Here is a 21,882-nt window from a genome sequence, read left to right on the forward strand (position 1 = left end):
CTATACATTGAGACCTGTTGATAGTGGATTTTAGTATACTTTGTAGACACGCGCATTTCAGCACCTATTTACCAGTGGTACATGCAGCTCTCAGACGAAAACAATTCTTGAAAAGAAATTCGCGAAAATATTATGCCGCGTAATTTTTTGTTCTACAATAACTAGAAATATCCCGGACTAATATCTTTATAGGACTATGCAATTAGCATTACACCAGTCCGGTACGTGCTGGCTGGGGAACATTACGTGCGCGTGAACAATTTTGACGGGTTTTGCCGACGCCGAAATTGGGCCTATAAAAAGCTTATATACCCTACAGTAAAACAAGGGTAACGGTGATTGTGGTTAGATGGGGGGGGGGGGGCGTAGCAAGCTGCAGGTGCGGCAAATCCATTAAACAGATCATCAACATCCTCCTTTAGTAATGGGCTAAATGATTGGCTGTTAGTGATTCTTAGAACACACCCAATATAAGGGCTAGAGGCCAATCGTACGATCCAGTAACGGGTTTAATGATTAGCTGTTAGTTGTTTCGTAGAATACACCCGTTATAAAGGCCAGATACCAATCGTACATATACCACGATTGTATGGAGGATACTACGTTGAATCAAAAAATGAGAGAAGATAAGCTTTTTCCCCAAATTTTCAATGTTTTGGCCTTCCATGTCAACTTCTTGATTCCCCTAATATTGTATTTGATATCGCCCTCAAATAACTGTAATTGCAGTTCATATTGTCGGTAAGAGAGGGATTTATTTCAGGAGGAAAAAAACTTGGTTATGTGAGTTTATACAACCACTGCATAGAAACGCGGCAATCAGGGAATAATTCTACGACGTCATATTAATGACAAACGTCAGTGGTTTCATCTTGCCTAAGTTTACCAGAAATAAAGTTAAACCTCTGGTAGTTGTTTTGTGGTCCTAGTACATGTAATGCTTGTTTAACTCATATTTTCTTGGGGACTAACAAGAATTGCATGGCTGTGGCAAGAAAACCTTTTTTTCTGGCAATTCATTTTTTGACATGCCATTTTGTTGCTTTTTGGTAGGTGCTACATTTGTAGGTGCTACATTTTTTATGATCAACAAATCGAGTAACACGTTAATTCTCTTCACTCAGTCTTTATTGATTCACTTCACAATAATTCAATCAAATCACATGCAGTGCATGTATACAGTATGTCTATACATGCATCGCCGACCAAACAAGACCAAAAAAGTTGGCCCACTTCAGTCATCTAGAAATACTGAGTTACCATGACCTTAGTTTACTGGTACTTATTAACTCAGCATATGGTACAAATGTAGCTTGGTTATTAAGGGAAGATAGCCAGATGGTCAACATCTTGCCACACCACCTGTGTAGGCTATAGAACTAATTTTGCATATAAATGCTGTTGCCGAAAAGAATTTACCTGGCAACATTTAGACGCCTACAAAATTAACATGCCATAGGTTTAAAGCCTCGCTCATTATAATGTCCCAAAGCTAGGTGCCCTATTATTGGGCCTACCGAACGGCTGTGGCTCATTACTCAATTCTTGCTGACATTTATGTCATGATTTTGAGCTCTTTGACATAACAGACACACGGTGGCGATTCATCTTCTTGTACGAGGGGTAAAACTTTCCGCTTAAGCAGACGATATTTTTCAAATGGGTTACAAATCTCAATCGAAATACCTTATAACCTGCACAAAGTAGAGTTGTCATATTATGTTCGACCTACTCTCTGTCGTCTCGAGCTCTACAGCATGTATTTTGACTCTGGAACATTGATATTATGAATGGGAAGGTTGTTTTCTATATTTCGTTACAATGAAATTACCAGAAAGTTGCCTCCCTTTCTGCCTTGCAAATCTATTTATAGTTCAACAAGGGATTCTCTACACCACTTCTCCTCAACATGTAGCCAGGTACCCTGCCCATGTGCCTGGTACACGGTCCTATCTAACCCATGTGTGTTTGCCAATCCTTTTCTTGCCCTCGTCCTCAATATTTTTGCCCTATTCAGGTATGTATTACTTTTTTCTCCTATCAAACTGATTAATGTTCATGCTAGACGTTTGATGGCCCATTGAATCAGGGCTGTGTGCCTCGAAACTAGCTGCAACATTCGTCAGACAATCTGACACTATGTTCATCATGTACATCAGTGTGCATACAATATTCAGAATATCAAGGAATCTTCCCAGAGATCAAGACCACAACAACATCTCATGATGATTGGTACATACATGTACCCGCTTCCCACATCAGTTCGCCATGGCCATGCCTTTATAGGTTAGGGTCCTTTTCTCTGACAGAGTGTCCGAAAATAGATTCCTAGCATCGTGTACATCACTTTGTACATTCTATGTACATTCATGTACATCACAATACAGAAAAGCTTCCCAGAGATCAAAACCACAACAGCATCATGATGATCAGTCGCATATGCACTTATACGTTACCGTGTCCCTGAGGTATTACGGTCTATATACTAATTTCTGCTCTAAATTGTTTTGTCAGATAATACCTCCACCAGCAGGCCTTTTATCTCACTGATCTACACGCTGCACACGCTAAAGTAAGGTGAGTCATCACGTCAACGTCGGTGCAAGTTCTGCAAATGCCTGAAGATAGCGATAGTATTGCTTCACTGCTGCCTACTGCTGCCTACCGCATGTACTGTAGGTGTATACATCACGTCAATATCGGTGCAAGTTCTGACGAATGCCTGAAGATGACGATAGTTGCTGCCTACTGTGACAATCTTGGCAAGCAAATACCAAACCCTGCCCAATTTCAGTTAACTGACTTTTTCTTTTCCAGACTACCAGTGCAGTAGTTCCGACCGGTTCTCATCATCATTCTCCACCCTGTTTTCTTGCAACGCAGTAACAAAAAGGTGAGATTAACATCGGTCGTAGTACAATCTATCCAATTTTCACAACCGTGTGTAACATGAGTGACGCAAATCCCGCAGCGTTCTCCATCTAATTATATATAGTTATAGGCTCAGCGTCAGGTGCCGCCATATCCTGTGTTTCGCGTACTCATGGGCCACCTGTCACCGTGTGCAGAACTAAGATTTTGTACTTCCATCTATTTTTCCTCCTTGACTCGTGTTTAAATTAGCCCTCAAATATTAAAATAGCCCCTTCCAGCGTGAAGGGACGGGATTAGACACGCGTTTCAACATCCGTGTCTATTTTTTTCATGGGGGAAAATGTACAGATGGAATGCAAACTGACACGTATTTTTCTGAAACGAAAAACTTGATTGAAGTAAAACTGTCAACATCAGTCACGAATCTAAACTTTAACTGACTAGGTGAAGATGATGTCACATTTATGGCCCCCTATATTAGTAGAAACGCAGATCTGTCAAAATCGGTTTATTAACATACGACAACAACAACGGATATACCGGGTGTTACAGAAACAATGCTTCATGAACATTACATCCCTCCTCTTCTTGATAAGAAAGTGCTCTGAAACTAAAATTAACAAGTGTAACTGTTGCGCTTAAAACCTGAATATTTTCCTCTACTGCTAGATTCAAATCTAAGAATCCTGGCTCTACTGAACAATAACTAATCGAATGAATCCTTACCACTGGTAAATCCTTATACGCGCACTACGATGCGTTATTTCCTATTATCCAACTGAACGAAGAGAATCATCAGAATTACTAGAACTAGAATAATCCACTAATATGAGAATAAACTAATCCAAGAATAATTAACTGTCCTTGACGAAAATAAGTATGTAGTCCAATGATTGTCCTTTAGTGTCTTTGTGTTGAGCATTAAATTACTGATTACCATGCTCAACTATAATGTCCAAACTAAGTTCACAATTGTCTTAATAAAGATATCACTTCGAGTCATAGTTCATAAGAAATGTTAGGGCATTTCTTAGCGACACACCATAACATAGTCCTTGAAACGAACAGGCTGTGAATGTCCTCTGGTTGATCGACGTAGGCCTACTGGAGTCGCATCTGGGATCTCGTTAGAAGTGGTAGTCTCGACATCTGGCGTTGGAACATCAGGGAGTGGCGGGACCAGCATTTCGGTATCCTCGTTCTCCGGGACGTCAATCAGCTCTTCCTTCTCGTCTTCACGAATGATGTGTCATGCGTTACATTCCTGGTCACTCTCTGTCCACTTGGACGCTCTGCGGTAACCATATTACCATCTCTGGCAGTTACACGGAGGGGATCAGGGCTAAATGGAGTGGAGAGCTTGTTCTGTCTTCGTTGACGTACCAAGACTGCGTCACCCTCTGAAAGACTGCTTTCCTTAACGTGGCGTCTCTTATCAGCATACGCTTTCATCTTCGCTTTCCGGATATCGTCTCTGTTTCTGATGACCGCATCTGGCACGGGACTATGGGCTGCTGGACTAGAGGCTGTGATCTGCGGCAGCTGTGTCTTCATCTTTCTACCAGTAAGGGCTTCAAATGGCGATACACCAGTCGTTGAATGTGGAGTGGCAGGATATTGGCGAAGAAACTTCTGCAGTTCTTGCTTCCAATTCTGACCAGCGATGTGTGCAACTCTGACAGTTTTAGCCATGGACTGCATAAACTTCTCGGCTTCACCATTGGCTTGAGGGTATTAAAAGTGGAGTGATCTTTCGGTGCTCGAAACCAAGGTAGCAGGAAAATCTTGTGAAGTCTTTTCCATTGAAGGGTGGACCGTTATCGCTCTTCAGGACTTCTGGTATACCTTGTCTTGAAAATATGGCATCCAGAAGTATTAAGGTAGCAGGAAGGGTTGGGCGTTTGTGGTTTCTGAGTCTGAGGGGGTTGGTGTCTGTTGACTGTGCTTTAAGAGAGACTAGGCATGGCGCCAGTCTCTCTTAAAGCACAGTCAACAGGCATTTGGTCTCAGTATTTGGGTTTTGATTGCCATGACTGTACCCCTGTAAAAGTCAGAGGAGAAGTTTGGAATGATGAAAGCATTGAAGAAGAAGAAATGTTATTATTGAGGAAAGCAAAATTTATTATGAGACTAGAAGGCAGTGTCCTGACTTGATTATTTTGAAAATGGCGGTCTGAACACATTAAAAGGTGGAACATGGCATTTTATCGACTTTGAAGTGTTCCGCAGTTAAAGGGAGACTATAGGCAGCAGCTAGGTAGGCAAGATAAAGTCATACAAATTTGCCAATAGAGGTCAGTCATATCTCTAGGCATGGCACCAGTCTCTCTTAGAGCACAGTTAACAGGCATTTGGTCTTAGTATTTGGGCAAGTACAGAATCAAGGCAGCTCAGAGAGCAATGATTGAACGATGCTGTGGACAAGTCCAAGGATACTGCATCAGTCACGACCAACTTCTCATCAGAAAGCGTCACCACCAGCATATTCAATGTTCAGTTCCAACCTGTACCAGTCCAATGTACGCCTGTCATGGTCAGCAGTGGTCAGCTTAGCGCGATATGGAACATTCTTCCGAAACTCAAGCGAGGGAAGTCTGCTCATTAGCCTATCTCGCGCACTGCTCCTTCTTGTCAAACATCGTAGTGAAATCGTGGTACAGTGGGGCGTCCTCGAGGATTGCAGCTGGTCGGACAGACGTGAGGTGGAATGTGGGCGGCTGCACTTCTTCGTTGATGTGCGATGGCAGATAGCACAGTTGTTGCGTTGCATGACAGCTGAAAGTGAATGTGATATCATAGAACTGAGGCGTTTGCAATGAGACTATAGGTGAAGTAGAAGCAAGGAGTGAAATGGGCCATCTTCCAGTGACTAATATACAGAGTAAGGGCACTGGGTGTTGTTAGATTCAGCATTGAATGTATTCCTCATACAAGCGTGAATAGTGTGGACATACAGTGAGAGGTGAGAGACCCCTATTGACTACTTCTTGCCATGGAATATGAAGAAATTGAAGTTGTAGGCATGGAATATGAAAAATTATTCAACGGTGAAAGACATTATTCCATGAGGCTTTGCCGTGATCGCAAAGGACGCGACGCGATTGGTTCACATGCTAATGAGGTATGATAATGATAATTACCTCTATAATGCCACTTGGATAGCGACTGTGTCGTTGATTGCAACAGTGGTCTATGTCAATGTGTGCCTGTAATGTCAATGAAGTATGATGAGGTGATGACGATAGTGCAATTATTAAATATTGGCAAGAGATCATACTACAACATAGGTCTTGTTTTTGACAGATGACTGTGCGACATTCCCATTGGGTCTTGTTAGAGTCAGCGCTGCATGTATTCCTTGTACAAGCTTGAATAGTTGTGACGGACTTTGAGGGGTGAGAGACCCCTATCGGCTACTTCGGCTAACTTTATCTTGCCTACCTAGCTGCTAGCAATAGTGCCCCTTTATCAAGACTGAAACCCACTGTGCGGGGCTAAGAAATTATCTTTATAATCCTAGTTGGATAACCACTGTGTAGATGATTTGAAGAGTGCTCTGTGGATGTGTGCCTGTAATGTCAATGAAAGTATGATGAGGTGATGACGATAGTGGAATGACGAAATATTGGAAAGAGATCTATTCCTAGAAGAACATATGTCCTGTTTTGACTAGGTGGCGCATTTTAGAATCAGCAGTGAGCACTGTGTGTAACATGGTGGAGGCAGCGGAGATAATAACTGTGTCGAAAGTATTGTTATTGGGCCTTCCCTAGGCCCATGGGGTTAAATTTACAATCCACGATTGAAAAGACGTAGTTTGATCGCATTCAACTATAAATCCATTGAACAGTTGTGTTCCTTTAGTCAACCGATGACCTTTTGTTGGGCCATGATCGGGGATTGTAAACTGTAAATGTATTATGGACTGGGAGACGGGGGAAACACAAGTGAAATAGACCAAAACAAGTGATTTTGGGGCTTTGGTTTAGACGCATGCCCCACATGCGCCATGCGGGATTATACGGTTCATGTGAAGTTGTTGACATCTACATGATCTAGTGCTGTTATTGGTCATGGTACATGGTAGGCCTAATCATCATGGCTATATGTTTCAGGAAAAGCTCGGAGTAAAATGAACTGCCGATGAATAATGATGTTGTTCATGTTTACCATGTTTACTAGTACATAGCCATAGGGTATGCACTGGCCAATAATAAGTGACGGTGACCCGTTATAAATGTTCGCCAGCTTCGCTTTTTTGCCGCTACGCGGCGCGTTGGGCCCTTGCGTCACGTTTGGGTATGACGGTCTTAGCTGCAGTAGACGCTATAATCTCAATTTCGGGAAACCGGCTGTAATCATCAATGAGTACCATCAAGTAATCAGCTGTCGGCACGGGTAGTGGGCCAAAGAAATCGATGGACGTTTCTTTCCATGCTGACTTCGGGAGTGGCGTCATCTTCAGCGGCTCCGGTTTTTCAGCTCCACGGCTGCTGGCGGCTTGACAGGGTAAACATTGTCGGACTTCTTCTTCGACCAGGGCGTCAATACCAGGAAACCATATCTTCTCACGTAAGAGGCTCTTCGTCTTTACTATACCTTGGTGACCAACGTGTGCCAACTCAACTGCTCTCTTCTGGAGTGTCTTCGGAATCACTAGGCGGGAACATGTCATCATGGCACCATTATGGACAGCAAATTGATCTCTCTGGAGGTAGAAAGGTCTCATGGTGTCATCACGTTTCGGCCAATTACCAGTTTCGATGGATTTCTTCACTTTCTGCAGTACAGGATCAGCATTGGTACAGGCTTGAACTTCATCAAATGTCATCGCCTTCGGGATAGCATTTGTACACAGGTAGTTGATGTACAAATAATCATCGGTGTGGTCTGGATCATCTGAGCTGGCTACAGGGTGTCGGCTCATAAAATCGGCTGGGTTTTTGTCGTCTTTACCAGGGCGATACTCTAGGGTACAATTATACGGCATGAGTCGTAATCTCCATCGCTCGATTCTGGCTGAGGCAGGCTTACGGCTGTTGAAAATACCAATCAAAGGCTTATGGTCTGTGAAGATCTTGAATGACTTGGAACCATACAAATGGATGGAAATGCTCCAGGGACCATACTACAGCTAGCATCTCACGTTCTGTCTGTGAGTATCTCGTCTCTACATCGGTGAGGATTTTGCTACCATAACTGATGACTTTTCCTCGCTGTGTTAACATTGCTCCTAATCCTTTGGGGCTGGTGTCTACGGCTACTTCAACATCAATATCTGGATTGTAGTATGACATGACCTTGGCTCCTGTAAGGGCTTCCTTCAAGTCGTTCAGGGCTTTGTCGTGTTCTTCAGTCCATTCCCACTTGGTGTCTTGTCTTGTCAGTTCACGAAGTGGGGCTGTGATATGAGCATAGTCTGGTATAAATCGTGAGAGGTACTGCACCATTCCTAAGAGGGACTTGACTCCACTGGCGTCTTGCAGGGGCTGGGGCGTCTACGATCGTCGGTATCTTCTTGGGATCAGGTGAGATTCCTTCGGAGTTAAAAATATGACCATAGAACTTGACTTGGGACTAGTAGAAGTGACACTTCGGTAAATTCAGGACTACACCGTGTTCTTTAAGTCTTTTCAGTACTGCTTTCAGGTTCTTGTCATGCTCCTTGCGATTCTTGCCAAATATGATGATGTCATCTGATATATTCTTGCAGCCGGGTAGACCATGCAAAATTTCAGCGATGGCATTCTGGAAAATTTCTGATGCAGCATTTATGCCAAAGAACAGTCTCTTGTATCGTTTCAAACCAAGGTGTGTTGAAAAAGTTGTGATGTATCTGCTCTCAGGGGCCAGTTCCAATTGATGATAAGCACTCCTCATATCTAGTGTGCTGAACACCGTAGCACCATTCAAATCATTCACCAAGTCATCTAATGTGGGCATCAAGTGTCTTTCACGCTGTATGGCTTTATTTGCTTCCCTCATGTCCACGCATATTCTTATTCCTCCTGATTACTTCGGGACTACTACAATCGGGCTTATCCAGGGTGTCGGACCCTCGACGTCCTCAAGTATGTCCTGAGCGTCTAGTCTTTCTACTTCTTTCTCTGTATCCTTCCTGATATGAAACTCTATGCGCCTGTGGGGTTGCTGTTTTGGCTTGACAGACTCATCGATATGAAGCTTCACTGATCTGTTCTTTATTTTACCAATTCCTTCAAACATGTCGCCAAACTCGCTGAGACCTTCTGGTAACTTGGGGGTGACTTTTGACTTCGTTCACAATATGGAGTATGCCAAGAGCTGTGGCAGTCGATCGCCCGAGCAAATTTCCACTGTTACCTTCTGTTACGTAGAAATTGCAGAACTTTGATTCAGCTTTGAACCTGGCTGTCGTCTTGAACATCCCTTTCAAAAGCATTGGGTCTTTACTACCATAAGTGTTTATGCTGGTGTCTGGAGGCTGGAGTTGTAGATTTGGCTTCACACGGCGGATGACTTTAAAGGTTTGGGCATCAACGACGTTCACAGAGGCTCCAGAGTCGACCATCATCGGAATCTTGGTGTATCTGTCTTTCTTTCCAATGGTTATAGTGCAAATGTTAGGCTTGGTAGGGCTACGGGCTTGCGCACAGAAAACATAGTCATCTTCAACTACGTTGTTGTCCTCGATGGTTAAGGCATTGGCGTTATGGGCACTCTGCTTAGATTGGTTCTTGCTGCGGCAAACTCTTCCAAAATGGTTCAATTTGTTGCAAACATAACATTCTTTTCCATTGGCAGGGCATCTGTCTTGGTCTCTGTGTGGTTTTCCACCACATCGTTTGCATTGATGTTGACTTTGAGGGACCTTGGCTTGGCGGAAATCACGATTGTCGGTGACCCTGAACTCTTGAGTATCATGCTGTCTGCGATCATTGGGTCTTGACTTTGAACGAAATCTTCTGCTGGGAAACTTTCTCCGGTTTGATGATCTTCCTCGGCGTGATTGGGAATCCGTCTAAACTTTGTGAATTTGGTCCTTAGTACCGGTTCCTGATTCTAAAGTCGATGCTTGTGCCTCGCTGATTTCAAATGCACGCCCGGTTTCTAACATTTTCTTCAAATTGAGGTCCTCTCTGAGTGCTTCTCGGCGGAGTTGGTTATTCCTAGTTCCTGTGATGATCTGAGCGGCAATTTCTTTGTCGATATCGTTGAAGTCGCAGGTTTTTGCCAACTGTCGCAATCTGTTTTGGTATGCATCAATATTTTCATCAGCAGCTTGGGTCGCTTGTCTGAACTTGAAAACTTCAAACGCAACATTACGCTTAGGCTGAAAGTAGGCTGTTACCTTAGCCTTCGCTGTCTCGTAGTCTTCATCGCCTCCGGTCTCCGGGAGAGTGTCAAAAATCTCATCAGTATCTGGGCCTGCGAAATGTAGGAGAAGTGCTCTTTTCCTAGCTGGGTTGGCGATTCCAATACCGGTAATTAGCCGTTCAAACCTCTTTAACCATTTGTCCCATCTCTGGCCAACGTTGTTGTCAGGTTGCAGCTCAAATGTGGGAAAATTTGGCAGTGTCAGTACTTGTTCTACTACAGGGGCTGCAGCAGCAGGTGCAGGTGCGTGATCGGGATCGGGCATCTTTGCGGTTCGATTTTAGCACCGTATTTCAATATTTCGAGGCATCTACGCGCTTTATGGGTTCTCTAGACTCTTTTCTTACTAGTTTTCATTGCTTTTGTTAGCAGTTTGTGCTCCTCGTCGCCAAAATGTCATATTTATGGCCCCATATATTAGTAGAAACGCAGATCTGTCAAAATCGGTTTATTAACATACGACAACAACAACGGATATACCGGGTGTTACAGAAACAATGCTACATGAACATTACAGATGAGATCCAGTTGTCTTCGGCCCATCACGGCCCGTGTAGAATTGATTTGTGAGTTTATGGAAGAAACAACAACCATTTTTAGAAAAACACATTTTATCCGATTCCTTGACAGAAAAAGCGACAAAGAACAATAACGAAGAAATATCCTCAATATTTGGTAGCAGACCGTAGTTTGACATTTATACGATCTACGGAAGGAGGAAATTAGAGGAAAAAAGAACTAAAAATAAGAAAAATTAGATGCTGAAAAAGAGTATTCAAGCAGTAAAATTGTCGCCATCGACCATGTGCTTTATGTAGGTAGGAAGTGTACACCGTGTAATGTACTGTACGTCATGTATGTCCAGTCCGAGAGGATTTGAACTGTAGCTGCTTGATTGATGACAATTTGAACACCGTCACAGAGAATTGAAGAACATGGCGACGAACGGTCCTAGTGGAGACAAAGGGTATGTAATTGCAGATCTAGATGGAGAAAATCAAGGAATCAGCGGCTTCAACAATGGCATGGGAGACCATGATAAAGATGTTCCAGATGAATACACTACACCCAACAAAGGGCAGAACACTGGGCCACGAAGTACCGAAGGAGTGATTACGAGAAATGTAATCAGCGGGAATAAGTCGGCCGTGAGCAAGGCTGTTAGCAAACTGAGCAAAGCAGTCGTGCAAAAGAAATCTGAGGAAGAAATCGAGAATCTTGAGGAAGATGTGAGGACATAACTTAGCCGAGTTATCGACCGATTAGAGAGATTTGGAGCACAGGATGACTTGAACAACAAGATGGTTGATGAGATGGTGGACTATGAAAAGAATGGTAATATGGAGTTATCATGAATCATGAAAATGCACGAGATGGTAATCCTGGGGCAGACACGCAATCAAAGGAAGCTGATGTGGTCAAACATCCCGAGAAAAGGGAAGAAAGTCAAAGACAGTCTACAACAGATCGATACTCCGTGTTGACTGATACAGACCCAAGAGCCAGGAGAGATTTTACAGCACCACAGGCCTTCGGTTACAGCGATACCCAGGGACAGGAAGTGTTGTACACAGCTCCATAAAGCCAGAATGCTGGGATGTATGGGGCAAATTCGCCTGGATATAGAACGGAGCCACCACACTCAAGACAAGACCACCCTATGATGCAACAGGGAGGGTTGACACAGCCCTACATGTATGATGACGGAGCCAGTTTTCGCGGGTCTTATCACTAAGTGCCGATTTACTAGCTTCCAACGATTGCACACACGCAAAAGCTTATTTATTACGAAAGTTGAGATAATAACAAAATATCTGGGAGCCATACATACGTGTATCAATTTCTTCTCTGGAAACGAAGTGACGCGCGAGAAAACGGGAAAAAACGGGATTTCGTGACAAGTTCAAAGCCATGACACTCAGCAACAAGTGGAGTGCAGTCAAGCAAAAGGGACTTTGCAAGATATGTCTGAACCCAGGACATATGGCCTTTAATTGTCATTCCAAGAAAGAAGGATACTCCAGGCTGTGAACTTTCAGAATCTCAATTTGTGAACATTGCATGTAAAGATGTCTTGGATGGACGTGTTCACCCAAGACTGAGTACGTGCCTAATCAACACCAGATCAGTTAAAAACAAAACGGTATCTCTGGCGGACTACATACTTTCCAACGAGTTCGATGTGGTTGCTATCACGGAAACGTGGCTTTGGAGTTCATACGACAAACAATGCATTGGTGAATTCGTCCCGCAAGGTTATGATATCTTGCATATCCCACGCCAGAATGAGCGCGTAGGAGGTGGGGTTGCTATCGTTTTCAAGGCTTCCCTGCCTGTCACGATTGTTGAGTCAACAGCGAATGAACTATATACTCATTTTGAATATATGGACTGTAGGTTTCAGCTACCTCAGGGAGGAGTTCTAATATCGATAATTTATCGCCCTCCTCCGACCATGGAGAACGGACTACGAAATTCTGTGTTTTTTGACGAATGGGATGACTACATTGTCAGACACGGAGGGTCATCCTCGGAATCTCTCCTTGTCGGAGAGCTCAATTTTCATCTCGATGTCCCGGATGACTCTGATGCGCGGCGCTTTTTGAGTATTCTGGATGCCAATGGTCTTCGTCGACACGTGACAGGTCCAACCCATAAAAGGGGCACACATTAGACGTTGTTTTAACAAAGGACACGAGTGACCTTGTGACAAATGTATCTGTTACGAAACCAGGCCTTTTCAATTCCGATGGCAACCTGTCAAGTGACCATTTTGCCGTATCTTTCGACACAATGTACGACAAGCCAAGGAATCTAAAGCATGAGGTATCGTACCGAAAGCTGCGAGCTATTGACACTGACGCCTTCAGAAATGACACCAGGGAGTCAGCAGGGTTCAATTTGAAGAAGGGATCTTCAGATGATTTAGTGGAAGCATACACATCGAGTGTTAAGACGCTGATCAATTCCCATGCCCCAGTTTGTAAAAGGACCATCCATCTGCGTCCAAACGCACCATGGTATACCGAGGAATTACGTGACGCAAAGCAGGAACGCCGACGTCTCGAAAGACTGTGGAGAAGAACTAAACTCGAGGTCCATCGCCAAATGTTTCAAGCACAGTGTCGTTCAGTTAACATGATGTTACTGGATACAAGACGATCGTATTTCAAAGATAAGCTCGCCCAGTGCGATGGAAACCAACGGAAAATCAACCAGGTAGCGAAACATCATCTGGGAGATTCGAAAAAGCCAGTGCTACCGGAACACGATTCAAAAAGTGAACTTGCTGAAAGATTTAACGCTTTCTTCTCTGAAAAGATTGTTAAGATCCGCAATGAAATGCAACGTCTGCCAAACATTCCTGAAACACCTGCTTGTAACTTGTGCAGTGAACTTTCAGTCTTCAATCCAGCTACAGAGGAGGAGATAAGAAAGACCATCATGTCCAGTGCGTCAAAGTCATGTGCCCTTGATCCTTTACCAACATGGCTTCTTAAGGACTCAGTTGATGAATTTGTTCCCATAATCACCAAAATTGTAAATCAGTCCATGTCCGTAGTTCCCATGGACATAAAATATGCACATATTCGACCATTGCTAAAAAAAAGGCAGGCTTAGATAAGGACACTCTAAAGAACTACCGTCCCGTATCTAATCTTAGTTTTGTTTCGAAAGTTCTTGAAAAGGTTGTGGCCAAAAGATTGGACAATCACCTGCAAGCTAACTCTCTACGCGAGCAATACCAAAGTGCTTACAGCCCGTTCTATTCTACGGAAACTGCTCTGCTTCGTGTTCAGTCGGACATTCTTGACGCCCTCAACAAAGGAAATGCAGCTGTTCTAGTAATGTTAGACCTTTCAGCCGCCTTTGACACGCTTGATCATAATATCCTTTTGGAACGGTTACGTGTGCATTTCAATATCAAGAGTGTAGCCCTCCAGTGGTTCAGCTCATATCTGAACGACCGCTACCAGTCTGTCAAGATTGATGATGAAGTTTCGTGTCAGAGATTACTTCAGTTCGGAGTACCTCAGGGGTCGGCCCTCGGCCCAAAACTATATACAATGTACACCAAGCCTTTGGTAGATTAAATTAGATGACATGGACTTAACTATCATTTCTATGCGGACGACACGCAGCTGTACATTTTTCTGGAGAAGAACAATGAGATGAGTCAAACCATTCAGATTCAGCGACTTGAAGCGTGCGTTAGTGAGATTGGTACGTGGATGGAGAGCAACCTTTTGAAACTAAAGGGTGATAAAACTGAAGTTATGCTGTATACTTCCAAATTTTCCCGTGGTGACCCGATCGCCGTGAATGTAAACACTGACGGATTGTCTATTGGTCCAGCCGAATCAGTAAGAAATCTCGGTGTTGTTTACGATCGACACTTATCGATGGAAAAACACGTGAACAATGTTAGTAGAGCGTACTATATGTACAATATTGGCAGAATTCGCAAATCAGTAACTCCAAGTGCAACAAAGTTTCTTATTCATGGACTTGTCACATCACGGCTGGATTATTGCAATGCATTGTTGAATGGTCTTCCTGACACCACAATTCGCCGACTCCAACGGGTTCAAAACATGGCAGCCAGGATTATTACCAGAACCAAACGAAATGAACACATCACTCAGTTCTAAAAACACACCATTGGCTGCCGGTCAAATATAGAATTTTATTCAAGGTCTTATCACATGTTTTCCGCGCACTTCACAGAACAGCACCATCATATTTATCGGGTCTAGTCAATCGTTACCAGCCAACTAGGCCACTGCGCTCAGAATTTAAACATAAATTAATTGTTCCTAGGACAAAAATGGAGAGCGGTCATTTCAGTTTAGTGGACCATACTTGTGGAACTCTCTGCCCGAGGATATAGTTGTGATGAATGACTCCAAATCTTTCAGGCGTGCCTTGAAAACCCACCTTTTTAAATTAGCTTTTGACCCATAACTCTTTTGGATACTTTTACTTGGACACTTTTTACTTTTTACTTGTTAAGATATTCATCTTTTTAAATTTATTTTCGCGATGGACATTTTAAAATGTTATAATCTCTGGATAGTGCCCTGGAGCAAGCCTAGAGCTTGGACATGGCACTATAATATGCTGTATTTTATTATTATTATTACTCTCACCATTATCTGCTGAGAAAGGATGGAGACCGATCTACGCCTAGCAGAGTTAGAGAAGGGAACAGATCTAGGTCAGAGGGGAACCAAGAAAAGTCCGGTCAAGTACCACAGACCGCAAAAACAGAGAAAACCGATCAGAATCACTCAAATGTGGGACATTACGTATCACTTAGGACGGTACCAGTCCTTATCAGCCAGGGTGAATTAACAGTAAGAACAGTGGCCATGTTGGATGATGGATCATCGGAAAGTTACGTATTAGAAGATCTGGTCCACGAACTAAAATTAGAAGTTCAAGAACAAGTTAAGAAAACGTCATTAGTATTTGGGGACAGGGAGGTAACTTACCAATCAATGCGAGTAGACAACCTCACCATACAAGGAGCGGAGGAAGAAGAGAAGATACAGATTCCGAGCGTTTGGAGCCATCCGATCCTGATTGATAATGCACCAGTTGTAAATTGGCAAGAAGCCTCAGCAGACTGAGAACACCTAAAGGGGATACCTTTCCCAAAACATCAGAAGAAAAGGAGAGTTGGGATCCTGCTTTGAAATAGATACCCCTATGTGCACATGTCGTTAAAAGAAGTCAGAGCCAAGTCCAACCGAGAGAACATTCCGATTGCTAGACTAACGCCATTGGGATGGACCTGTATTGGGCCTACAACACGTACAGAGGCAACACATTACGAGGAGGGGAGCCAAATCAACTTCACTTCTTCACCTTTTCGTACAGAAGAGAAAGACGATAACTTGAGAGAGATGGTGCAGAAACTTTGGGAGTTGGAAGCAATAGGACTAGGACACGATAAAAGTGATGAAAGGGGAACAAATATGACACCAGATGAGAAGCAGGCTGAACAGAAGGTGACGACATCTATGAAAATGGTGGAAGGACGATACCAAGTCGACACACCCTGGCGATATGATACACCAAGATTGCCGAACAACCTGAGAGCCGTTACCAGAAGACAAGACAAGTTGGAGAATAACCTGAAGAGAAAGGATCCTGATTTTTATAGCAAGTGCAACGACGTCATTAAAGATCAAGTAAAGAAGAGTTACTTACTTCCAATCGGACCAGTTGATGACGTATCAGATGAGGGATTCTACATTCCGGTATTTCCAGTGAGAGATGAGACAAGGACTACCACAAAGGTTCGAATAGTCTTGGACTGCGCGGCAAAATTTGATGGTACTAGTCTAAATGACAATATTCTTGCCGGGACCTAAACTCCAAAATGATTTGATGGATGTATTCTTAAGATTTAGAAGATTCCCAGTTGTCATCTCCGGAGATGTACCTGAAATGTTCCTGAGAATTGGTCTAGCGCCACAGAGTCGTAGATTTTACAGGATAGTTTGGGCAGGAGAGGTGTTAGAGTACCAAAGGACCATCTTTGGAGACTGTTCTTCACCTTATAAAGCCAACGCGGTCGTGAAAGACATTGCCAAAAGTCACAAAGACAGATACCCTGAGGCAGCCGAAACGGTAGAAGAATCGCAGTATGTCGATGACGCACTTGACAGCAGATGCAGCGTAGCTGAAGGAAAACAGACGATTGAAGAATTGTTGGAAATGTACAGCGACAGCGGAATGATGATGAGGAAGTTGCAGTCAAGTCACCAGGAAGTATTGGCGGGAGTAGCCATAGAGAATCTAGCAGTGAATCCAAGCGTCAATATTGAGGGGCAACAAGATGCGATTCCAACTCAGCAGAAGGTTCTAGGAGTCATTTGGATGGCTGAAGAAGACAAGTTCACGTTCAAGTCCAGAGCCCCGGGACCACAAGATGCCCCTGCCACTAGGAGAGGAATCTTGAAATGCATGGCCAAGCTTTTTGACCCCTTGGGATTATTGGACCCGTACAGGATACATGCTTGGATTATTTACCAGAGAACCTGGGTCAGGAGCCAAGAATGGGACGACCCAATCGACGAGGATATAGTAAGAGAATGGTACGGTTGGATGGAAGACCTACATCACCTGAGAAGGATCAAAATCGAGAGACACATTGGAATGAACAGAGATGTGGTAACAGAGCTACACGTGTTTTGCGATGCATCCAAGGACGCCTTTGCAGCTGTAGTCTACTCAAGAACAGAGACACCCATGGTGTCATAGTCAGATTGGTGATCGCCAAATTGGAGCTCTGTGGAGAAGTGGTGGGGACGAGAATAGCAGAAAAGGCAGAGTGAGCCTTTGAAAGTGGAAAGGAGGGAAAACCACTTCAAGTCACGTATTGGACAGACTCAATGAATGTGCTGTTCTGGATTACAAGGCCTGGAAAGAAATATAAGCCGTACGTCGCTAACCGCGTGGGAGAAATCCAAACAAAGACCACAGCAGATCAGTGGCGTCACGTTCCAACAAAGAAGAACCCCGCGGATAAAGCCAGCAGAAGAGCCATGGTGCGAGATCTGATGGAATCCGAACTATGGTGAGAAGGGCCAAGCTTCCTCAAGGATGCAGAAGACAATTGGCCTGAACGGAAGATTCCGATTGCAGATGAGAATGCTGAATGTGAGGAATCTTCAACCTTTGCAATTGTACCAGAACCTCCGAGGAGACCAGATGTAAACTTCTGTTTACACCCATGTCGACGGAGTAACTTGAACCGTCTGGCTCGAAGGATCGGATTTGTAAGAAGAATCATAAAGTGGATCCTGAGAAACCTCTACCCCAGGGTGCCCAGTCCTGGACAGATGAGCTGACCACAGAAGAGTTCAAAGAAGCAGAAGACTGTCTAGTCCGTCAAGCTCAAAAAGAAGATTTTCAAGAGGAGATAAATTCAATGTCATCAGGGATTAAAACAGTCAAGAAATCCAGTCCACTTGCTTCACTCAGTCCCTTCTTTGATGAGACAAGACAACTCCTACGCCTGAGATCACGCCTGGAGAAAGTAGAATATTTGAACGATGATGAAAAATACCCAGTATTTCTACCCAGAAAAGGAGACGTGACAAGATTAGTGGTTCAGAGAGCACACGATAAAATCGGCCACCCAGTAGAAAGAGAAGCAACAATCCACAAGATCAGGCAAAACTACTGGATCCTGAGAAATAGAGAGGCAGTAAATGATGGGGGAAGAAAATGTTCGACATGCATTTTAAAGAAAGCCAAACCTCAGAATCAACAGATGGCGCCTATTCCCAAGTTTAGACTCCAACCACCCCTGAGAGCATTTTCGAAGTGCGGAATAGATTTTGCCGGATCATACTACACGAAACAAGGCCGAGGAAAGACACAAACGAAAAGATACCTCGCAGTATTTACTTGCCTTCAAACCGGAGCGATTCATCTCGAACCAGTCTACTCAATGGACACAGATGGGTTTTTGATGGCATTCTCCCGGATGACAAGTAGGAGATCAGTACCAGAAGATGTCCTAACAGACAATGGTTCCAACTTCATAGCCGGTGAGAGGAAACTTCGAGAGTTTGCTGTGGATTGGAACAAGGTGCAGACGACGATTGCTTACCAGAACAAGGGGTTAAAATGGCACTTTAACCCACCGGCTACTCCACATTATGGAGGCGTTTTCGAAATCATGGTGAAAGCGGCCAAAAGAGCTCTGAAGACTATCATCAGCCGGGCAGACATCAATGATGAAGAATTTCATACGTTCGTTGTTGAAGCAGAAGGTCAAATTAACTCAAGGCCTCTGACGCCACCTAGCAGCGATCCAAACGATGATCTACCACTTACTCCCAACCACTTCCTTCACGGTCAGTTGGGAGGTCAGCTGGCCCCGTCTGCAGTTGATGAACAGCAGAGAATCAATCCGAGACGGCGATGGCAGAGAGTCCAAGAGCTGCTCCGGCATTTCTGGGCTCGTTGGAAGAACGAACTTTTACCGCTACTTCACAATCGTAAAAAGTGGCTGTATGAGACGAAAAATCTACAGAACGACTCTCTTTGCATCCTGGTAGACGAAAAATTGCCTCACGGACAATGGAGACTTGCCAAAGTTGTCGAAACCTACCCAGGAAGTGACGGATTGGTAAGAGCAGCGAAGGTGAAAACTACAGTCGGCGAGATCCTGCGGCCAATCAACCGATAGTGCCCCCTCGAATTCCCGGACGACTAAGTTAGAGACTCGAAAAAAACCCGGAATATTGGTGATGGTGTGACTCTTGCTCGAGGACACGAACTAAGCGCGCGCATCATGATATCCGAAAGGCCCTTGTGTAGTAAAGACTGAATAATTAATCATTTGATTCAAACTAGAGTGAACTTATACTTTACTAGTAAATCCTGAGAAAATTTTCCATTTTGTGGGAAAAAATGGTCCAAAGGGACACATTATTTGTCTTTGGTAAAAGCCTTGTCAAAATTGTATCAGTCATGTTCGAATTAAGTGAGTGTGCAATTCTGTCTTAATGGGCAAAACTATTCAGCGGATTACTCTATGGAGGAGTTTAAAATGTTGTGAAGGGCAAAGATTTAAGTGCAGTTTGAGTTCTCTCAAACAGGACAAGGCGAAAAAAGTTTGGGTTTTTTTTGGTGAATATAATTCCAAATTGGGATTGTCTAAAACTTTCAAAAACTTAAGTTTAAATATGTTCAAAAAGTCCTATTTGGGTGAAATTTCATGCACAATGCAAAAGGCCTACCGTTGGCCAAAGTTGAGAAGTGTGATTTCTCTTGACCCTGGAGGGTTAATTCTAGTGTGTTCAATCAAGGATGTGAAAATAGAGCATGTACAGGCTACATGCGATTTGGACTGAGTTCTCAGTACAGACAACTTCTACCGTGAAATTTGAAGTTAATTTGATAGTTCAGTTGAGTTAGGACTCTAGCATAGTGAAGGACACTAGATCGGCTTTTTAGAATAATCAACAGCAAAAATTGATTATATCCATTAAATCCATTATACAATATTGTATAATGGATCTCATCTACATCGGGTTAAGACTAAGATTGGCATATTTTGACTCTGCTTGAGGTTCACTGAAGGTAAAATCCAGTTTTGGACTTGTTGATTTTAGAGGAGATGAGATCCAGTTGTCTTCGGCCCATCACGGGCCATGTAGAATTGATTTGAGAGTTTTTGGAAGAAACAACAACCATTTTTAGAAAAACACATTTTATTCGATTCCTTGACAGAAAAAGCGACAAAGAACAATAAAGAAGAAATATCCTCAATAACACTAGGGTCACGTCAACAACCCAAAGTTTCACCCATTGGCTGCCGGCAGGTGCCTTCTTGATTCTACATCCTAAACATTCCCTATACCCCCTGCTCATTCACTACATTATTTCTACTTTCAGATGTCAAGCCAAAAAGCATTCGATCAAAAGATGCCGCCCCATGCTCACGTACAGTCGCTCATCAATCAGATTCAGAAGCTGCGTAAAAGAATTGTCGCACATCCAAGTGTAAATCATTCAACTGGCAGCAAGCAAGGGTTAATATGGATGACGCTTTTCAGTCTTTGATAGACTATGCAAACAACATTAAGAGAGGCAATAACACGCACCACACCTACACCTCTTGATCTTCCACTACTTCATCACCCTAAATCTCTCCGACCAAGATGACTTCCATGCCATACCGAAAGTCATCCTCAAGTCTCTCTCCCTACGCATCTCCCTTCAAAACCAAAATGCTGCCTTCCCACTCACCAGTCGCTGTGTCACCGCAAAAAAATGAAACTTGATCCCACCATCGCGACTCCATCCACTTCCGCTGCAAGCATTTGGAACTCAGATCTTGACGATACCATCTTGAACAAATCACTTGTGCTCGCTCTTAGCCAGTCACCACAGAAGAGTGACACGTACTTCCCACTCGCCCCAGGAGCTGACACTACTTCTTCAAAACCTGTCGGAAAATGTGACAAGACCACAACACCAGCAGCCGAAAACAAGCTTTCTGTCGAAAACAAGTCTACAACACCAGCGGCCCAAAACAAGCCACCTGTCGAAAACAAGTCCACAACACCAGCAGTCGAAAACAACCTACCAACACCAGCGCAAGCAGCAGCACCAATCCAGTCCAAATTGGAAGAGGCCATGCAATTGGTCAGCGAAGACGACCCACAGGCATAATAACAATCCTACATGCACAAGAGTCAAACAGGTTCTGTGTTTTCAAGTTTTAATATACTCATAAACACTTTACAATTTCATGATTCATGATTTTATGCTTTCGTCAATTAGCAGGATAATCATCACTACTTGCACCAACTTCCTCAATGTTATATAATCGTCGAAAACTAAGTCAGCACTAACTGTGGCACAATAAGTTCACAATTCTGCAAATTCCAGAAACACATTTGCAGCACATATGTATGGCACGCCAAAGCGGAAATATTTCAACCCTGAAAAAATATAAGCAACTACAAATTTCTTGGCAACAGGGAAGAAATACTATTTAAACTTTCAAAAATATACCCGACAATCTTTTAAAAAAGATAAAAATTTTTAGGCTCATGTCAACATTTTGAAAAAACAAGCCAACAAATTTTTTTTCGTGATACTTCGAAAAATTCGTTTACA

The 21,882-nt window shown here is 43.4% G+C and overlaps 3 protein-coding genes across 3 annotated transcripts; 2 read left to right on the forward strand and 1 right to left on the reverse strand.

The window, feature by feature from the left end:
- Nucleotides 1-7,138: 7,138 nt before the first annotated feature.
- Nucleotides 7,139-8,324, reverse strand: LOC135493619 (uncharacterized protein K02A2.6-like). Its single transcript, XM_064781091.1, has 2 exons — nucleotides 8,021-8,324; nucleotides 7,139-7,842 (listed from the first exon to the last, which is right to left on the reverse strand). Exons 1-2 carry the CDS (start codon nucleotides 8,322-8,324, stop codon nucleotides 7,139-7,141), a joined length of 1,008 nt encoding a protein of 335 aa, XP_064637161.1.
- An 8,362-nt stretch (nucleotides 8,325-16,686) lies between these two features.
- Nucleotides 16,687-17,502, forward strand: LOC135493620 (uncharacterized). The gene has a single exon (XM_064781093.1). It carries the CDS (start codon nucleotides 16,687-16,689, stop codon nucleotides 17,500-17,502), a length of 816 nt encoding a protein of 271 aa, XP_064637163.1.
- A 131-nt stretch (nucleotides 17,503-17,633) lies between these two features.
- Nucleotides 17,634-21,432, forward strand: LOC135493621 (uncharacterized). Its single transcript, XM_064781094.1, has 4 exons — nucleotides 17,634-17,789; nucleotides 18,065-19,381; nucleotides 20,653-20,760; nucleotides 21,010-21,432. The coding sequence occupies exons 1-4, from the start codon at nucleotides 17,634-17,636 to the stop codon at nucleotides 21,430-21,432; spliced, it is 2,004 nt and encodes a 667-aa protein (XP_064637164.1).
- Nucleotides 21,433-21,882: the final 450 nt, after the last annotated feature.

This window comes from Lineus longissimus, chromosome 9 (genome assembly GCF_910592395.1).
Source record: "Lineus longissimus chromosome 9, tnLinLong1.2, whole genome shotgun sequence".
Classification (NCBI taxonomy): Eukaryota; Metazoa; Nemertea; class Pilidiophora; order Heteronemertea; family Lineidae; genus Lineus; species Lineus longissimus.

Excerpts from the sequence above, each read along its gene's own strand:
- LOC135493619 (XM_064781091.1), bottom strand. The coding sequence starts at position 8,324 with ATGGTGCAGTACCTCTCACGATTTATACCAGACTATGCTCATATCACA. Across the intron at positions 7,843-8,020 it reads GAGATACTCACAGACAGAAC|AGTATCGCCCTGGTAAAGAC; the intron begins GTGAGATGCTAG and ends ATTGTACCCTAG.
- LOC135493620 (XM_064781093.1), top strand. The coding sequence starts at position 16,687 with ATGTTCCTGAGAATTGGTCTAGCGCCACAGAGTCGTAGATTTTACAGG.
- LOC135493621 (XM_064781094.1), top strand. The coding sequence starts at position 17,634 with ATGAATGTGCTGTTCTGGATTACAAGGCCTGGAAAGAAATATAAGCCG. Across the intron at positions 19,382-20,652 it reads ACCCAGGAAGTGACGGATTG|ATGTCAAGCCAAAAAGCATT; the intron begins GTAAGAGCAGCG and ends TTCTACTTTCAG. Across the intron at positions 20,761-21,009 it reads GAATTGTCGCACATCCAAGT|TCGCTGTGTCACCGCAAAAA; the intron begins GTAAATCATTCA and ends CCCACTCACCAG.